This window comes from Notolepis coatsorum, assembly GCF_963971535.1.
Source record: "Notolepis coatsorum genome assembly, chromosome: 4".
NCBI classification, from domain to species: Eukaryota; Metazoa; Chordata; class Actinopteri; order Aulopiformes; family Paralepididae; genus Notolepis; species Notolepis coatsorum.
In genome coordinates, this window is record NC_140168.1 from 70,264,741 (window position 1) to 70,286,412 (window position 21,672).

General features: G+C 47.3%; 1 protein-coding gene across 1 annotated transcript in view; it reads right to left on the reverse strand.

Moving 5' to 3' along the window:
* LOC311226920 (uncharacterized protein) overlaps positions 1-5,844 on the reverse strand; it is a 47,861-nt gene extending 42,017 nt beyond the window's left edge. The window contains exon 1 of the mRNA XM_084312386.1: positions 5,581-5,844. Within this exon, the coding sequence (XP_084168512.1) occupies positions 5,581-5,779 (199 nt within the window). The 5' untranslated portion in view covers positions 5,780-5,844. The remainder of the gene's footprint in view (positions 1-5,580) is intronic.
* Positions 5,845-21,672: the final 15,828 nt, after the last annotated feature.

The window sequence follows — 21,672 nt, forward strand, 5'->3', positions numbered from 1 at the left end:
GCCTATTTATGAATCGTTTTCAAATAAACGCTAGATTATCGATAGTATATGTGTACGTATGCACGCTATAGAGGAGATCTGAAAAATCGATTCTCTTATTTCCTCATCAGCGATCGCGCACAAACAGCCACATCACACATAGGGCAAACGCTGAGATCTCAGCGAATACAACTCTGATTATCCCAAGACTGGTAAAATAGATTCCTTACCTCAGATCAGATGTTCTCCAAAAAGATCATAATTCCTGATCGCCATTCCAAATATCGATCACGCTTATTGATTGAGTATTGGCTGCTGTAAATATATATTCCAGGCTAATTCCCGTCCCGCGATGACTTCCATGTTGATCAGACTGGTTGATCAGGAACCAGCTGGCTCCGCCCCTACATATCTACAGATCCCAGGTCAGTCTAAGCGACTGACCTGCATTTACACAGGGATAGACGATAGGGGGCGCTTTTTTCCATTCTGAGCTCCTGTAGGGGCTGCTGTACCAACGGGAGACTCGGTTGATGAAATATGATTTCAGATCGCTAATAAAACAATAAACCGATATTTGTCGTCCGTGGCACTCAGTGGGGGGGCTAATAAAACGAGTATGACGTCCCTGGCACTCAAAGTGTTAATCACAGTAACGTTAGCGAGCTAGCTAAATTATACATAAATCGGTTTTCATATAAATCAATCTTCACTAAGACTTTAAAATGGTGGTGCGGCACGGTCTACAGAGATGCAGAAAAAAGCTACCAAATCCATTCCGAGACAACTCCGAGACTGACTAGCGTTGCGTGTAACAAGTCTCAGTCTCTCTCTCCCTCTCCTTCAAGTACACTATAAAAATGAACTGGATAGTTGATATAAGTTGATATATGAACTGGATAGTTCATATAAGCCTGTCTGTGTGTGTGTGTGTGTTAGGGCTGGGCGATATGGCCTAAATATGATATCACGATATTTTCTGACCTTTCGGCGATACACGATACGCATCACGATGTTTTTCTTTTTTTCCCCCAAACAATTCATTATGAGGCTTACCAAGACAGTATTTGAGTTTGCAAGCTAACATTAAAGACAAAATAAAATACCCATGCATTTAGCATTTTTATATTATATATTAGATTTAGATTATTGGATTATTAGATTATATATTGCATATATTTAGCAATGAGATATTATATGATTTAGATACGAAATATGATGAATTGAAAATGGGGGACCCTGATGTAAACAAGACGAAAGTCTTTCTCTGGTCTGCATCCTCCAGTCCACTGTTTGTTGTTGTATTGAGCTGTACTGTATTGTACCTATGCTGCAATCTGTTAATAACGTTTATATTCATTCAGTCGGCAAACAGAATCATTTTGATTGACAGTCGCGTCTGCCAATTACGTCACATCGCTTGCACCCGCCCTGCTGTTCTTAGCACCAATCGGCAAGCGCGTATTAATTTTTTACTTCCGCTATTGGAGAGCTCAATGAAAACAACAATGGCAGCGGTAGCTCGCCGCGGCCGACTTTTACCTTTTAGCTCTGCAGAATGACTAAACGACTGGAGGCATAATGATTTTACTGCAACGGATGTTATAATAAAAGCATTTCCATACATCTGTCTGATTGAAAACGTTATTAACAGACCGCAGAATGGGCACAACGGAGTCAGCACGGGCTGAGATATGAACGGCTAATGCTTGCTATATCTAGGTCGACCTCGTCGTTGCTATGTAAATACGCTGATGTTATTGAAAGTGTAACTATATAACGTCAATGCCACAAAACGAATGCCTTTGTTATCATAAGTAGTAACTTTTGATGCAGTAGTGTGTGTGTGGGGCGGCGCTGTTCAAAAGTGTCAACGTGTGGACCAGATTGACGCAACACAAGCCTCTTGGGCAAAACATCACGATATCCACGATACGTTTAAAAAGTGTATCGTTAATGAACTGTACCCGATATTTATATAATATCGTCATATCGCCCAGCCCTAGTGTGTGTGTGTCAGGGCTCCAGACTAACTTTTTTCACCACCGTCCCAGAACCGTCCCGAAATACAATTTTAACCGTCCCAAAGTGAATGTAACCATCCCAAAAATCAAATGTTGTTTCTTTACTTTGGTTTTGTCGTCTATAGTTGTTATAACGTATTGCCATAAGTAACACCATTCAGAGAAGGGGAGAATAAATTGATTTAGTCAAAAGGCTCCCAGGTGGAAAGATTTCACAAGAATAATTATGATTAAAAATAAATAAATAAATATATATATATATATATATATATATATATATATAAAAAGAAAACGTGTTTAACAAGGTGCTAGTTTAGGGATATTTGGTCACGGTGCTGTTATAGTCAACCAATTGGAGCCATGTTGATTATTCCTTCCATAGGAAAATATATTTAAATGTATTTGTATTTTATTTCGTTTTAGTTTTTTTGTTATTACAAATGTGTGTGTTTATGGTTGAAAATGTTAGAGATAAATAAAGATCAAATAAAATCTAACTGAATAAGTTCCCTCTTCTAACAAGAAAGAAAAACGTAGTTTAGCTTTAAACTATATAATGTCATTGCGTCCAGAGATTCCACCTTTGATAACTAAAGTAATGACACTTGACTAGTAATGAAACATGTCCGCGCTGTCCTCCTGGTCGATATTGATAACTGCTGCTAAAATAAAATAAAATAAGTCCCGAGTCGAGACTCCGTGCTGCTCCCAAGGAATCCCAATAGTATGCAACTGCAGAGCCGCAGAACCAGGGGCGCTTTCAGGTCCGGTCACAGGCCCGCTCAACAGCGCCCCCCACCCAACGGCTGAATTGCCAATGGCTGAATTGGAGTATTGCTACTATTGTGCTATCAACATGCCGCGACGTGTAGCTTGCATGATGCGTGTGCAGTGCTTTGCCCCACAGGTCTGAGAAGAGGACCTGCACATGATTTTACTCGTTCCCCAAACTCCTCTACATGCCCCGATCTAAAATGGTTCACGACAGTAGACATAATGCTAACTTTAGCCAGCGCCATATAGCCAGTAGTACTATGACCAACAGCTGTTCGATTTCAGCGTCCGTCCTCTACGCTCATAGCGAGGGGGGCGTACTAGCGTAGGTCAGTGGCCAATCAGAGCGCAAAACAGGAACCCGGAAGCGTTGTAAAAAGGCTACACGCGAGCCGGACACCTGGGAGGAATGGTGATGCGGACAATGGACGGCAGTGGCACTAGCTTAAGATGGAGGTAAGACTGCTGAATGTAGACAAGTTCTACTAGTGAAATATTAACCATTCTGTGTGTGTGTGTGTGTGTGTGTGTGTGTGTGTGTGTGTGTTTATATGAATCTACCTCTGGTTTAACAATAGGGATTTGTTGGTATAACTAACTACATGTTTAACATCTAAACGTGCATTTGAGTGTAGGAATTGTATCATCCATCATCACTGCCCAAAAGGTGAAAAAATTAGATAAGTGAAATCTCACGAGATAAAACTATAGACCTTACCTCCATCTCGAAAGTCATGGAGAAAATAGTCTACGAACAGGTCGAAAAGTACCTGGCGGAAAAAAATCTAATCTACGAATTCCAATCTGGCTTCAGAACGTCCCACTCCACTGACACATGCCTCCTCTATTTGAACGACCACATCAAACAAGAGGTGGACGCGTGCAAATACTGCGGCATGGTCATGCTGGACCTACAAAAGGCCTTCGACACTGTCAATCACTCCATTCTGATTGACAAGCTAAAAGCAAAGGTTTTGATAGTTTATCAGTGAGCTGGATGCAATCCTACCTGGAGGGGAGAGAACAGATGGTAGAGGTAAGGTACTCTATCCCCCCCCCCCCCTCACAGTGAGCTGTGGTGTTCCACAAGGAAGCATACTAGGACCGCTACTCTTCCTAATTTATGCAAATGACATGTCGTCAGCCTGTGACTGCAACTTGTTCCTGGTTGCGGACGACTCAGCCCTGCTGGTCTCTGACAAGAACAAGTTGCAGGTTGAAAAAACCCTCAGCTCGGAACTAGGCAAAATCTGCATATGGCTCGCTGATAACAAACTATCATTACACATGGGCAAAACAGAGTCCATTCTCTTCGGTTCAAATAACAAACTCAGCAAGACCGACGGCTTCTCAGTTGCAGTGGGTGACAATATTGTCACAAGGAAAGACGAAATTACCTACCTGGGTTCCATCCTAGAGGCAAATCTTTCCTGTGACAAAATGGCATCCAATGTAATAAAAAAAGTCAACCAACGAACTAGATTCTTGTACCGGATCTCCTCTCTGGTAAACAAGAATACCCTGAAGACTCTGGCAGGAGCACTCATTCAAGGGTACTACGACTATGCGTGCACCTCATGGTACCAAAGCACCTCAAAGGCGCTTAAAACAAAATTACAAACATCACAAAACAAACTGGTCAGACTACTACTTGACCTTACCCCCAGAACCCACCTCACCCCTGCCCACTTTGACAACCTAGGATGGCTTAGAGTAGACGACAGAGTACAGCAACTTGCAATGGGCCTGGTCTACAAGATACACTATACGACTAAGGTACCCATGTACATGTCAAAATACTTCCCAAAGGTCAGTGAATACCACAACCACTACACCAGAGGAAGCTCAACAAATCATGTTAAACCCAGGGACTAAACACGTTTCGCAATTATGCCGCACATCAATGTGGAACGCCCTACCCAAAGCTGTAAAGGAATGTGAATCCCTACCCACATTCAAAACCGCTCTTAAAGAGCACCTACGGGAGGCTGCAATTCGAAACTGGCCACCGTAAATGCCCAAAACCCCCACCACCTCCTAATAGACAGTCTCTTCCCCACCGCATGTATATATTCCCTCCCCGCTGTATGTATATTTCTCTCCCACCCACCCCCTCCTAATGTACAGTCCCCTCCCCATCATATGTACTCTGTCAGGATCTAGGGGTAACAGTACTGTATATTTGAATACCGTTTAAGTCACAAATGTATCAGTACTAAATACCTATGTCCCTATGCCATAAATGTCATGCATGTTGTGTATGTCATAAATGTCTATATGAATTGAAATGGGGGACCCTGATGGAAACAAGACAAACGTCTTTCTCAGGTCTGCATCCCCTTAACAATTGTGTGTATTGAGCCGTACTGTATTGTACCCATTCTGCAATCTGTTAAATAAAGTTTTCATTCATTCATTCATTCATTCACGTGTTTGTGGACTGCGGTCAATGCTCTGTGGAGCTATAGATAATAGGACAGTCTAAACCAGAACAAGACAAATACGTTGACATACAACTTTGGCTACAATCACACTGCAAGCATTAGTGCTCAATTCTGATGTATTGCTCAGATCAGATTTTTTTACTGTTCATATATTATTCGTGGGCAATATCAGATTCCAGTGTAGACTGGGCACGCTCTTGAAAAAAAAACAGCATGTTCAAGTGAACAATAAAGAAGATGGACGTACAAATAAAAGTGACTAGTGTCAATCTAGAGTGACGTAAAAGTTGCATGATTGTTCAGACTGAGGTGACGTCACATTGCAAAAAAAACGTTGGCAATAACGTGTTTTTACTGACCTATTCTGACGCTGGATAGTTTGATTTCAGGTTTCAAAACAGCATCCAGTCGCGCGATCATGCACTCGAGTTCCTGCCTCGCGCGCAGAACTTCGCCCTCGTATCCTTCAAAGCTTGCTTCAAAGATCAAGAATATCTCATCGGTAGCCGCAGTGAGTCGTCCGTTGACCAAACCTTTCAGGGTTCGTATTTTAGACATAATTAAATAATATATTTAAATTAAAACAACAACACCAACTACAGTTGAATAACGCTGTGCTAGGTCCTAGCGCGACCAATATGGCGCCACGGTGACGTTCCGTCGTACCCAGTGGCGTAGAGGAGCATAGATATATATAAAGACTAGATGACTCACCCGCGCTGCTGGCCAACGGAGACTGACGTTGCCGTATGGCGGCCATCTTGCGTAGGTGGAGCACGCCCACTCATAATTGATTGATTGAAAACTTTATTAACAGATTGCAGAATGGGTACAATACAGTACAGCTCAATACACACAATTGATGCACACACTGGATGCAGACCAGAGAAAGACTTTCGTCTTGTTTTTACATCAGGTCCTACCGTCCTGGGTCCCCCATTTTCAATTAATCAAGAATTGCATGCACTATTGCACTATTGCATACTACTACTATGTCTATGGTGCATGTACTATTGAAATAACCATAGCTTGCAAAATGTCCAGCCGTTTTGTTTGTTAAAAACGTCAGAGATGTAGAGAATATCTAGAGAGCGCCTCTATAATAGACGGTCCTGCACAGTAGCGCAGCGACCGGAACAGGAAGTTGAGACGCTATTTGTAAATACACCTGCAATCGTCCAGAGACTTGTTTGTATATTGTTTTCTTCCTTTATTAAACTGGATGGAACAAATGGAATATCGTTCTTATTTATATACAAACATCTGGATGTAGTCCAACGGATATGATCAGTGGATCAGAGGAGGACGACGAGGTGCGCAAACAGACCACGGAGAAAGTCGGATAGTCGATGGAGCTGTCGGCAAACACGGCACCTTGTCGACTTAAAGGACCAGGACATGGATTTTTTACTTTCATGTAAAGGATAATTTCATTGGATTCTAGTGGACTTTTATTATTAGTTCCAACGGAAGATGCCAAAAGGGATTCTTTTTTTCGGAGCTACAGCTGTAGTCTGAAGTAATTTTTATACATTGGAAGCAAGCTATTAATTATTCATCCAAATAACTGACAATGGTGCTTATAAATGCAGAGTGCCCTATTGAGGGTTGTGAGTCTTGTGACTATGTAGCTGAGCATGCAGCGGCGGCGGTGGTGGCGGCCATGTTAAGTGTACACGCCACTATACATGTCACAGGCGCAGCCCCCTGGGCGCCGGGCGCAAATGCTAAAATGGAGAAGCTAAAGCGTCCCTCCATAGCACTGGCCGGAACGGGCGAGGCCTGGTCATACTTCGTAACCCGCTGGGGTGAGTATAAAACAGGCACCAAGCTGGTCGGCCCGACATAGTTTCACAGCTACTGGAGTGCTGCGAGGAGGATCTGAGGAAGGACCTCACACGCGCGGCAGGCAGGAGCCTAGCGGGCAACGACGAGGAGGACGTCCTCGCTGCCATGAAGGCACTTGCCGTTCGCGCAGAGAACACCATGGTAGCTCGGGCAGCCCTGTCTAACATGCGGCAGGGTTATGAAGAGCCCATCCGGTCGTTCCACGCCCGCATCAAGGGGCAGGTGGACACGTGCAAGTACCAGATGAAATGCACTAGGACAGGGTGCGACCAAGTCAACGACTTCACGGAAGAGATCCTACGTGACGTGATTGCCCGTGGCATTGCAGATTCGGAAATACAGCTCGACCTGCTCGGTGAGAAGAACCAGAACATGCCACTAAAGGACATGATCGAGTATATCGAGGCTAAGGAGTCTGGAAAGCGCTCGGCATCGCGCCTGCTCGACCCTCAGAGCGCGGACACGGTCAGCAGTTCGTACAGGCGGGTGAGACAACAGGACACCCGCGCCAGAGGAGGAGCCAGGCTAGAGAAACCAAAGGCCAAGCCTGAAGGGGTATGCATTAGGGGTGTAACGGTACACAAAATCCACGGTTCGGTACGTACCTCGGTTTTGAAGTCACGGTTCTGTATTTTTTCGGTACGGGGGGGTACAAAAAAAATTGCTTTTCATTTATCTATTTATTTAACTATTAAACAATATAAAACTAATTGGCCATAATTGACTGAGCAAACTAATGCTTACTGCTGTAACCTACTAATAACACTTAAGTAAATCTGAAGATTATTATATAGCAGACAGATGCCTTGGAGGATAAGTCGTGGACAGCTGTAGCGTGTGCTTGTTTATACATAACTCCTTTCATGACTGTGATGCTTTAATACAGGGGCAGGGCTTGCATCACAGTCATGAAAGGGGCTAGTTTATAGAGCTGGTGGTATGACTTGCTGGCTGAAATACGGACGAGGGAATGAATGAATGAATGAAAACTTTATTAACAGATTGCAGAATTGGTACAATACAGTACGGCTCAATACACACAATTGTTAAGGGGATGCAGACCAGAGAAAGACGTTTGTCTTGTTTACATCAGGGTCCCCCATTTTCTATTCATAGTGCTAGGTAGCGGGGCTATATTACTTTTAACATGTGCTTAAACCCAGTGTTCTCGACAACGGAGTATGGTCGCAGATCTGCTGCTATAAAAAGACATATGACGTTTATTATTGCGTTGGCCCGGTCTGAATTAATAGCGAGATGCTTCTTGAATGCAACAGGGAGCTGGGTTTGCACTAGCATATGTTTCTTCCGTGTACCAGTGATATTCACATTCGGGTGATGCTGTTTCAAAAGCGTGATAAAGTTCGCAATAAAGTTGAACAATGACATGGCTCTGGCTTGTCAGTTAGTATTGACTCGCCATACTAAAGCTAATATGCTATGCTGAATTACAGCTCTGGTTCAGTGTAGCTGCGCGCTGCGTGGAATGAACAAACAACATCCGGTTAGTTGTGCACGTTATATTAGGGCCGGGGGGATTTAAGTTCCGCAAAAAAAGGTTCCATACCGTTGCAATCGCTCGGTGCACAGCGCGTACTGTACCGGGGGACCACATTGAGGCGGTACAGTACGTATCCGCGTACCGTTACACCCCTAGTATGCATCCACTGCGGCGAGGTGGGCCACGGCAAAACACCCCAGTGGCACGCCAGACGTGCCGAGTGCCCCGCATACGGTAAAAAGTGTCGGAAGTGTGGCTGCCAGAATCACCTCGAGAGGGCCTGCCTGGGTGGCCGATCGACTAGGCCCCCACCCGGAGAGACTGACTGGACGTGTGACGAGCAGACATCAGCATTCGTTGAGCTATGCACAGTCAGCACAGATGGCGAGTTAAGCAAGTGGATGAAGCGTGCGTCCAGCCCGCAGCCATACGTCAACCTCACTCTCACCAGCGAGCACGAGGATTACAAGGCTCTGGGTTTTGACCTCCTAAAACGCACGTGCAGTATCCTTGCCTGCTATGGCCGATACGGGATGCCAAAGCTGCCTGATCGGTATTAAAGTCGCTCAACAAATGGGCCTAAGCACAGAGGACCTCATCCCTGTATCCATGACCATGAAGGCTGCGAACAATAAGGGAATTCGGATCCTCGGAGCTGCGGTAGTCAGATTCGCCGGTGTGAGGGACCAAACAGCTTAGACATGAGGAGTCATAGGTAGAGTGCTCAAAGGAAGGTTTATTTTCCCCCAAAATGTAAATACAGGGGACAAAAACCACAAAAGTGCAACAATAACAAATAAGCAAAAAAGCTGTTCTTGGGCCCAGCAGAACTCGGGTCAACTTAAACAGAACAAACTAAAAATACCTAACACAACTGAACCAAACAAAACTGACCTCCAGACTAAGACAAGAGGGAGGTATTTATACTGGTTGAACCAATACAGACACATGGGGCAAGACAAATCATCAATAATAAATTACATTAACCTTAATCATCTATAATTTATAATGAAGTTAGTTTGAAGAACACTATGTATTTATGTAGGAGACAATAACTGAGTCAAGCTAAAACATACATAAATCATAGTAGAACATCATTGTCTAATTAAATCCCCCCCCTCCTCTTCTCATGGAGTTGGTATCTCCCGGCAAGCCTCTCCTGGTATTTAAATCCAGCCTCTTCCAATTACTGGTCATTTGCCAGTTGCCACCAGGAAGAGCAGAGCACCGCCCGGGACACCAAACATGTAAGACAAAGAAACAGCATGAGCAAACAATTATGATAAACAATGTAAACTAAGTGTGCACTAACTTAGGACCTTGTAATATATCATAATGCAAATAAAGATGGAAGTATGGTATATGAAACAATAATAATGTGTGGTGTCATTATTTGATTTGTGTATGGGTATTATGGATGTTAAACAATGCATAAGGACCAAATGAAAAGAAAGGGAGTGTAGTGAGGGGGTGTAGTGGTTACCGACATTAGTGCTGATGTGCGGCAAATGGTGTGGCCGTCACAGCCGGCAACAGTGGTGACGCTCGAAGGTTGGAGACACGCCAAATCGCGTATGTGACAGACACCTCAGACCGCATATTTCTCTCCCGCGCAGCCTGCATGGACCGGGGAATGATCTTCGCCCAGTTCCCAACACTCGGGGAGGTGAATCTGGCAACATCAGAAGTATGTGACTGCCCGCGGCGTGCAGAGCCGCCGACCAGGCCGACCACACTCCCCATGTTGGCGATCGAGGCTAACAGGAAGGCGTTACGGAGACACTTGTTAGAACTGTACGCTCAGAGCACATTTAACACATGGCCCCACCAGACACTACCGAAAATGACCGGCCCACCACTCCGCCTCATGCTTAATGAGGATGCGACACCGGTTGCCTGTCACACCCCCATCCCCGTGGCCCTACACTGGCAAGAGGTAAAGGCAGGCCTCGACCAGGACGTCCGCCTCGGCGTGTTGGAGGAAGTACCAATCGGTACACCGGTGACGTGGTGTCATCGCATGGTGATCTGCGCGAAGAAGACAGGCAAACCGCAACGCACTGTCGACTTCCGGGCCCTGAACAGGTATGCAGTCCGCGAGACCCACCACACCCAATCTCCATTCCACCAAGCGAGATGTGTGCCTAACGGGAAACTCAAGACTGTGTTCGATGCCTGGAACGGTTACCACAGCGTCCAATTACACAAGGACGATCGCCACAAGACGACGTTCATAACCCTATGGGGCCGCTACCGGTACCTGTCGGCCCTGCAGGGGTACATGGTATCGGGGGACGGTTACTCGCGACGGTATGACGAGGTTGTCGCGGACATAGGCAACAAAACTAAGTGCATAGACGACACGCTACTATGGTCAGATACAATTGAGGAGAGCTACTTCCAGGCGGTCCAATGGCTGGACATATGCGGCCGGAATGGAATAGTCCTCAACCCGGAGAAGTTCATTTTTAGCGCACCCACGGTGGACTTCGCTGGCTTTACAATCACCATGACTGACGTGCGACCGTGCAGTCGCTACCTGGAGGCGATACACGACTTCCCACAACCACGTAATGTCACGGATATCAGGTCGTGGTTCGGGCTGGTCAACCAGGTGGCCTACGCCTTCAGCATGGCCGAGCGTATGCAGCCATTTCGGAAGCTCCTGAAGAGTGGAGAACGCTTCGAGTGGTCCACGGAGTTGGAAGACATATTCCGTGAGTCAAAGGATGTGATCATCGAAGAAATTGAGCGTGGTGTCCGCATTTTTTACAAAACCAGGCCAACATGTATCGCCACGGACTGGTCAAAGGAGGGCATTGGATTCTGGTTAGTCCAGAAACACTGCCGATGTATGCCAGTCAGACCCTTCTGCTGCACCGATGGGTGGAAGATAACCCTGGTTGGCAGCAGATTCACGCATGCGGCGGAGTCCAGATACGCGCCCATAGAGGGTGAGGCTCTTGCGGTCGCGGAAGCAATTGGACAAGGCACGCTACTTTGTGTTGGGATGCGAGGACTTGATTGTAGCGGTAGACCATAAGCCGCTGCTGAGACTCCTTGCAGACAGGGCGCTCGATGACATACCGAACCCCCGCCTACGGAACCTCAAGGAGAAGACCTTGCATTATCGTTTCCGCATCGTGCATGTCCCGGGCATGAGGAACAAGGCGGCGGACGCCATGTCACGTAGGCCGGTTGGCACCACACGGCCATCACTTATGGACCTTCCGGATGACAACGCCCACCCAGTACGCACACTGATGTACTGTCCTTCCTACGCCAGACCGAGCCAGGGAATGACGACGACACTGAGGAGGATGACCTGGCATGGTGTGCTGCGGGCCTTGAATCATTGCGGTCAGTGACATGGGATTGTGTCAGGGAGGCCATCAGCAGCGATGGTGAGATGCGCACCCTGGAGGAAATGGCGACGGACGGCATCCCTGACTCAAAATTCGAGATGCCGACGACGATCCGTGACTTCCACCAGTACCGTGAGAACATCACATCAACTGACGGGGTGGTCCTGTACAAGGACAGGGTAATTATACCACTCTCACTCCGCAGAGAAGTGCTGAGCGCCATACACGCTGCCCACCAGGGCGTATCGATGATGACTGCCCGCGCAGAATCCTCTGTGTTCTGGCCAGGCATGTCGGCTGACATCAGCGCCACTCGGAGGAACTGCGAGCACTGCCACCGGATGGCACCTTCACAGCCTGGAGCGCCGCCGATCCCAGTTGTTTACCCCTTTCAGGCGGTGTGTTCAGACTTCTTCATGCACAGGAGTGTGCACTACCTCGTGACGATGGACCAGTACTCAAACTGGCCGATCATCTCGAAGGCGACAGGGGGCGCCGCCGGCCTCATAAATCACCTACGTCAGGCCTTCGTGACATACGGGACGCCAGAAGAGCTCACATCGGACGGGGGCCCAGAGTTCACCTTCACCGAGACCAGGTCATTTCTATACAGATGGGGCGTACACCACCGCCTCTCATCTGTGGCCTTCCCCCACAGCAACTGCCGCGCTGAGATTGGGGTGAAGACAATGAAACGCCTTATCACTGACAACACCGGCCCAAAGGGGGAGCTTGACACAGATGCTGTGCAGAGAGCGATCCTGCAATATCGTAACACACCTGACCCTGACACAAAAATATCTCCGGCAATGTGTCTTCGGCCGCCCGATACGTGACTTCATCCCGGTTGTACCTGGGAAGTACAGACCACACGAGACCTGGCGTGAGACACTGACGGCAAGGGAGGAGGCTCTCCGCAAACGCCACATCCGCACAGCGGATGCCTGGGCGGAGCACACAAAACGCCTCCCGCCACTCATGGTAGGGGACATGGTCCGTGTACAGAACCAGACAGGGCCCTACCCCAACAAATGGGACAGGACAGGCAGTGTTGTGGAGGTACGCCAGCATGACCAATACGTGACATGCATAAAAGTCATAGATAATTTAAACAAAGCTATCGCTTATCTCCCCAGCATATAGTGGACGTATAAAAAACATCATGCAATAGTGATAAAAAACAAAACCCAAAAAGTCGTTTGCCTGGTTGGTTAAGGATTGCCTGAGCTCTTCAATTAGCCTAGCAATGGCGATCATATCAGCGGGAGTGTCGTCTTTCTTGGATTAATTTCTCTTTGTTTTCTTCGTTGCCATTGTGGTTCTTTCAGTCAAAATAGTTAGTAGGAAACTTAAGGGGATGTATACATAAAGGTTTAAGCGAGTTGAGAGTATAAAAAGAGGCTTTTAAAACCAAATATAAAAAAAGGGAGTAGCAGCGTAGCAGAGAGCGACTTCTACATTCTCGACCCGGAACCGGACCCCGCAGAGTGCATTCTGAAAGGGAAGAGCATCACTTTTGGGACAAGGCCGGAAGACATAGAGGGGCTAAGGAAAAGTATCGCAACAACGGTTCTTGAAAAGAGTGGTATGTTATGATATTTGTGACGTGCTGAAGTATTATATGGATAAGATATTTGTGTTCAAGTCATTATAATATAAGTCCTATAACATTAACATAATACCGAGCTGTGATGGTTCTTTCATTTTGTCAGATGACTTCAGTGACCGCTGTCGCCTCTGTGGGGAAATGGAGGATGACCAGACTGGGGCTGGGACAGTTTCCTGGGTCAATGTCAGACCTTGCAATCAAAAGTTAGGGGGCTATTAGCCCCTGCCACAATTTGAGTGCCCCCCCCCCTAACTTTTGATTGCAAGGTCTGACATTGACCCCCTTTTCAGGACTTTACCTAGAGCCCACCAGGTGCAGGAATATAAAATTTGGTCAATGTCAGACCTTGCAATCAAAAGTTAGGGGGGGCACTCAAATTGTGGCAGGGGCTAATAGCCCCCTAACTGATTGCAAGGTCTGACATTGACCCCCTTTTCAGGAGTTGACCTAGAGCCCACCAGGTGCAGGAATATCAAATTTGGTCAATGTCAGACCTTGCAATCAAAAGTTAGGGGGGGGCACTCAAATTGTGGCAAGGGCTAATAGCCCCCTAACTTTTGATTGCAAAGTCTGACATTGACCAAATTTGATATTCCTGCACCTGGTGGGCTCTCGGTCAACTCCTGAAAAGGGGGTCAATGTCAGACCTTGCAATAAAAAGTTAGGGGGGCAGTCATACTTACATACTGTACCTACTCTTACTAGTTACGCTGCTGGCCAGTATGACATACACAATAATACTATAACACTGTACATATCTGATTAATCAGTAGTACTCATTTATATATTTTATACCAAGTTTAATCACCTGTACGTTGTATATCACTATTGCACTTTACTGTTACATGTGCACTCTGGATAGATGCCAAACACCTTTCCGTTGAACTGTACTTCTGCTGCGTGATGACAATACATTTGAATCTAATCTACTCTAATCTAATCTCGACAGACAGTAAATTGAATAGCAAAGTGTCTTTCAAGTACCACCTAAGAATATGTGAGCAAATAATGTTCACGTTTGGGAGTGGAAATGCCTACCGTAGGAATGTAATAATGACATATTTATTCATGAATGTAATAACCTTTTCTGAAAAGGCACAAGTTAAACAATAAACAATATATCTGCATTGCGTGGGGGGGAAAAGCAGTCACAACGATATGGAACGTATAAACAGAACACAGTATTTATTGTTTATTTACAATTATTTCCACAAAAATAAGAGAATCGATGAGAAATTGTCCAGCCGTGTGTGTGTGTGTGTTGAGGCGGGGAAGGCACTATATTCTGTTTACATAGCCCACTGCACCTCAGTGTATATAATCCGTATATAGCCCATAGCTTGTGTAGATTGTTCTTGCACATTGTTTGCACTTTACAGTACAGATAGCTCCATATATACTCTGTTTCATTGCAACTAATTGTTGATTCTAAGCCTACAGTACTACCCCTAAGGCTGCATCTATAAGATTAATATGAAACGGACTACTACTACTCAGACAGTGACTGACGCCCCATATCTCCAAACTCATTAATATGAAACTGTACATATTAATATGACAGTGACTGACGCCCCATATCTCCGAACTCATTAATATGAAACTACCCCCATATCTCCGAACTCATTAATATGAAACTGTACATATTAATATGACTGTAATATGAAACGGACTACGACAGTTATTATGACAGTTATTATGATTATGACCAGTGACTGACGCCACAGCAGATGACTGTAATATGAAACGGACTACGACAGTTATTATGATTATGACCACAGTGACCGACGCCATATGAAACGGACTACGACAGTTATTATGACAGTTATTATGATTATGACCACAGTGACTGACGCCATATGAAACGGACTACGAGTTATTATGACAGTTATTATGATTATGACCACAGTGACTGACGCCACAGGAGCACACAGCACCCCATAACAGCAGCAGCGGAGAATGCGCGTTCACAGGAACGGTCACGGTTGTGGCAGGGAGTAGAATTTTGGCACAACACCGGCGTGGGGGCAAAACTAGAGTGGGGGCGAAACTAGCGTAGATAGATCAGTGGCCAATCAGAGCAACGCGGAAGGACAAGCCACTTGCTTAAAGCATAGACGCGCCCGGGAGACAAGAGGCGTGTTCGAGATGGATTTCGGTTCGCCTCGAAAGTAGACGAGAGTAGCCGAGTGAAGCCGGGGGAGGAGTTAAAAAGGCGGACACTTCCGATTTCACGAGAGCCTCTTGCCTAGTCTCGCATGGCAGATACGCTTTCACGTCACCACACACACATTACACACCTGTCCAGCTTATTATAATGCGATGGCCGTGTGCAGAATTAGATCAGATTCAAATGTACAGCACACCATATACTGCTATAGTGGAATATACTATTCATATACCATAATGTATACCATCTTGTTGCGCGCTCCTGGCCGCACGCACACACAACACACTGCTGAATAATTCTGTTTTGCATCAATATATATATGTATCAGTGGCGGCTCTACCACTAGGGGCGCTAGGGCGCCGACCCACCTGTTAATTGAGAGAAGAAGAAAAAAAAACTTTTTTGTTTTTTAGCCCTATAAATAATATAAACATGTTTAAAATGAATAATATTTACTCTTTAAGTGTTTGTGTTTCCAATGCACAATATAACTTAATTTTACAAAGATTAATAATAGTTTTCCTGAACAGGAAGTGACGATTCTGTCTGATATAGACCTTTTCATTACCATAGCCACAGGCATTTCTCCTCGCCGTATTTCTCTCTGGGCTAGGCGCAATTGCGCCTGGAGTGCGCGTGCCTGCCGTGCACTGGTTCATCGCTGTATCCGTCGCAGCCACGCGCTTTGCGTTGAATATGATGTATTATGATGGAACTCGGGCGCTGGTTTGAAACGACCTAGCAAGCAGCCGAGCGTCTAAAAGCTCTCTGATTGGCCGACGCGGTACTTTCCGTAACCGCAGTTTGCAAGATGAGTTTATGCTGTTGTTGTGTTGTGTCAGATATTTGTCTTGGAGCGTGATGGCAAGTTCTTTCAACGGTTAGGCTTAGGCACTCTTTCAAAGTTGGTTAAGGTTAGAGTTTGTCTTAGAGCATGGCGATAGAACACCAGGTAGTTTGCAGGCTGTTCGAGGCGGAAATGGACAAAGACACAGCTCTTCACTCACACAGTACTTGTTGGCTAACAACAAGCTATGGATGCAGTGTGGAGGGACGTGCATGGACAATGGATGGACATCAACACAGGCTGGATGGACAATGCCATGGAGTGGATATACTTTATCAACAAGCCAACAACAAGGTAGATTAGCGATCTTAACTCTAGTTTAATACATGATACGTTGTCTACTGATGCCGCACAATATCAATATATCAGCTAACGTTAGCTACTGCTAGCTGTTAGCTCCGTTATCTTAGCTGGCCACTTTTATAATTACTGCATGGAAACGGAGTAACGTTAACGTTTAAACGTTATGTCGAGGTCATACAATACTACAGTCGACATAAGGTTAACGTTACCCCGTTTCCATGAAGTGTTTAAATAGCAGCAATCTTGTTGAAAATGTAACTTTACTAAAATGCTCTCTCTCTCTCTCTCTCTAATATCGCCGCGTGTGGGGCATAACCACTCAGACAATGAATGGTAACTTGTTTAAAATGACGATATATACAAATGTGGTTATTATTGAATGGATCTGACATCATCTGAGAGAGTGAGAGAGAGAGAGAGAGAGCGAGAGAGAGAGAGAGAGAGCTGTGCGTGTTTGTGTTGGGCTATTGGAAACGTGGTTGCATTTGACTGACTGATCATATATTGATGGCAATGGTGATAATATTCGCCAATGCGTGCCTTGTACATGTTTGCAAAATGTTTGGTATAGCGCCCCTAGTGGCGAAGCATCCACGAGCCGCTACTGATATGTATACTGTGCGGGAGCTTAGAGGACTGTATATAATTATCACCTTAGGGGGTGTGGTAGGATGCCTTAACTCTTAAACTAATTGTACCAAATACACAACTGAGTGAATAACTTAAAATGGAGTCACCTAAACTAGAAAGAGCGAGGAAACTGTTTGAAACATAATGCTTTTATATAAGCAAAAAAGGGAAAAAGGATACATACAAAATCTTGTTATCACATTACACAAAGCCTAATTAAATACTATTACTAAATTTAGATGGGCGCCCAAATAGTTCTAATAAAGTGTTCTGGCCAAACGTTGCCGCGGTTACCACTGTGACAGAGGAACAATTCCCTCTGCAGGATGAGAGAGATGGAGGTGATGAGGAGTAGTAGACCGCTGCGTGTTGATGAGGGCGGGAAGACGCTGCCCGGTCCAATAGGCGCCACTAGTCTGCTCCTGCAGACCAGATGCTCCGCTGTGGTGGTCCGAGTGTCTCGCTCCGCTCCGTGGTGCTGCACGGCGCACGCCGACAGCTGCTGCAGACACGCTGGTCCCCTCTGTACCACAGGTTACTGCTATGGCTACTTCTTAGGACTAGTCGTGTCCCTTTACAGCGACACAGACCTTATCTAAATGTTCTCTGGTCTGTGTTATATATCGACTGATATGTCCAGTATAGAGCAGCTATCGAAGCATGAGCCGAAGCTACTTTAGGTATTAGCGCCGAGCTAGCTAGCTTCGGCTAACTGGTAACGATAGATGGGGAATACTATAGTCTGCTGTAATATGCTAATCCCAGACGTTTACTAAACATCAAATTAGCTGGGTACTAAAACTCACTCTCTCTTGGTGGTATAATGTCCGCTTGGTAAGCCACTTTACATACTTGGTCACCGTCAAACTATAACGTTAACGAGAGCAACGCCGTGTGTACGTCCGCTCTCTTCCGTGTCCGGTCAAGTTCAACGTCACAAGCTCATAGAGAGGAAGTGACGCAGATACGAGGGAACACTAAACCACCTCTGGCCCACTAGATGGCAGCACCGTCATATAACCTGAGATGCAATCAATAGGCAGACAGTGTAACATTATGTGGTAAATAATAACTTAACTCCCACATATTAACTTAAAGGGGGATTATTTTAGGTCTAATTTTACCTAATTGCAGACCCTTCAGCACAGCCGCCCCCTGATTTGCGGCGCTAATCAGTACTGAGGTCTGCTGAATGTCTAGTAGTCACTCAGGCTGGTCAGAGTCAGAGTACGGGGGTAGTCGGATCAGTCGAGCCACTGGTCTGTGGTATGTTCTTCCTCCGACATCCACGATAGCCGAGCGGACTCTTCCGTCTTGCCCTTTTACCACACTCTTCACCCCTCCGGTGAGCCAGCGGGCTCGGGGAAGCGCCTGATCCACGATCATGACTGGGGTTCCTGGTTCTAGGTTGCCTCTTTCAGTGATCCACTTGCGGCGGCCTTGCAGCGATGGGAGATATTCGGTGGTGAACCTCTTCCAGAATTGGTCGGCTAGAGCCTGACTATACCTCCATTGTCTTCTGCCGATGATCTCGGTGGAGGCGTAGACCGCAAAGGGAAGGGCCGCGTCTCGCCGCCCCATCAAAAGGCTGTTGGGTGTTATGGGGTCGAGATCGGCCGCGTCGCTACTGACGTACCCCAGTGGCTTGGAATTCAGAATGGCTTCAATCTCCACCAGCACGGTGTTGAAGACCTCTGCCTTCGGAACCTGTCCTCTGAGCGCGGCTGCTAGAGCAGCCTTTACTGACTTGACCTCTCTCTCCCACGTTCCACCGAAGTGGGGTGCATTTGGAGGGTTGTAGGAGAAGGTGACCTGTTGGGAGGCCAGCTCGTCCCTCAACTCCTCACTCATCTGGTGGTAACTCTTGATGAGTTCAGCTTCTCCTCCCTTGAAATTCGTCCCATGATCAGACCATAAGGTATGGGGTCGCCCTCTCCTTCCAGTAAATCGACGGAATGACTGGAGGAAGCTGTCTGTTGTCATTTCAGCCAGCACCTCGAGATGGACGGCTCTCGTGGTGAGGCACTTGAAGATGATTCCCCATCTCTTAGCAGTTGCTCTCCCGATCTCCGCCTTGATGGTGAAGGGCCCGAAGCAGTCCATGCCCGTGTTGTGGAAGGGCGCTTCTTGGAGACGGAGGCGGCAGGATGGGAGGTCAGCCATTCGTGGCATGATGGGTTGGGCTCTGAGCTTCTGGCAGTCTGTGCATGACCGTTGGTAACGCCGCACAGCCTCCCGGCCGCGAAGTATCCAGAACCTTCTCCTGAGCTCTGCGAAGAGCCGCTCCGCTCCAGGGTGATACAATTTGGTGTCATAGTGACGAATCACCAAGTTAGTCACCGGATGCTTCGAGGGGAGTAGGATGGGGTGTTTGCTGTCCTCAGTGAGGCCCTGAGCCCGTCGTAGGCGGCCTCCGACACGTATGAGGTCTTTCTCGTCCAGTTCGGGGGCCAGTAGCCTCAGCTTGCTGTCTCTTGGTAGCTCCATCTTCCGTCCCAAGCACGCCATCTCGATCTGGAAGACCTCCCGCTGCACCCTCTGCAGCAACATGATCTCAGCTGCGGCGTAGTCGTCAGCGCTGAGAGGGGTCGGGTCTCCGGGACCGGGGTTCCGGTGGTGGAAGGTACGTACTTGGAGCTCTTCTAGGGTCTGGCAATCCTCAACCTTGGGACCGTCAGTATTTGAAGGGTCTTGGAGTCCAGTGAGGCCGCAGAAGATGGACTTCTTAAGTTCCACCTCCACCTCTGCGTTCTCCAAGTTCGGAGGAGAAGGCCAGTCTTCTTCTGGCTTGCGTAGGTAGTCGGGTCCACGGTGGTAGAGGTTGGGACGTGCCAATTCCTCGAGGGTCGCACCTCTGGTGATCACGTCCGCCGGGTTGACATCTGTCGAAATGTATCGCCAGCAGCTGATCCCCACAAGCTCTTGGATCTCTGTCACCCTTGTTCCTACGAATACTTTATATCTGCACGAAGTCGACTGGATCCACTGGATGACTGTTGTGGAGTCAGACCACATCGACACCGCGTGAAGGGGGAGGTGCAGCTCTTCCTTCAGCATCTTTCCCAACTGGGCTCCACTTAGAGCTGCGCAGAGCTCCAGCCGGGGAATGGATTGCTGCTTCTTGGGTGCAACTCTTGAGCGTGCAAGAATGAAGGAGACGTGGACTGTGTCGTCGGGCTCCACCGCGCGCAGGTACGCTACTGCACCATATGCCTTCTCAGACGCGTCACAGAATACATGAAGGGAGAGCTGGCTGCCGGTCAGACTGACGCTCGAGGGAAAGTAGCTCCTGGGAAACTCGATCTGTTGGAGGGTGGGGAGCTCTTCTTCCCACTTCTTCCACTTCGCCCCGAGTGTCTCTGGTAGGGGGTCATCCCATCCCTTCGCCTCAGTCCACAGCTCGCTGACCAGAGCCATGGCACGAGTCGTGTAGGGGTTGATGTAACCCAACGGATCATATTGACTCGCCAGAGTACTGTAGATCGACCTCCTGGTTACGTAATGGCGAGTTTCGATTTTCTTTTGCCGGTAACACAGGGTGTCAGACTTGAAACGCCAGAGGAGACCCAGAGTCATTTCCTGGGCGTCCTCACTTGACTGGGAGAGCCAGGTCTCGCTGCTGTCAGCCTTCGCTTCGTCTGGGAGGTCTCGGACGACCTCAGGGTTGTTGGTGGCCCACTGGCGGACCTCAAAGCCAGCGGTGGCCAGGAAGGTGCGTATGTCATGCACCAGCTTGTAGGCCTCTTCCGCGGTCTCCACGCTGTGGAGGCAGTTGTCCACATAGAAACTGTGGTGGACAGCATCGGAGACTCCGGGGGGTGCGGCGCCGTCGTCGACATGAAGCTGCAGGGCGTAGGTGGCGCAACACGGGCTGCAGGTCGTCCCGAAGGGCAGCACCTCCCACTGATAGATGGACGGTTCCGGGTCGTCTGGGTTTTCTCTCCACAAAAACCTCATGAGTGGCTTATCTTCGTCGAGCAAACACACCTGATGGAACATGCGTTTGATGTCGCCACTGATGGCGGTCTTCTGTCGTCGGAAGCGCACCATGACTCCGAGGAGAGGAGGGGTCAGAGTCGGACCGGGCAGGAGATAGCGGTTGAGGTTCTGCTGGCGCACTTGAAAGCTGCAATTAAAGACCACTCTGTTCTTTCCGTTGTGCTTAACGTTATGGTGTGGAA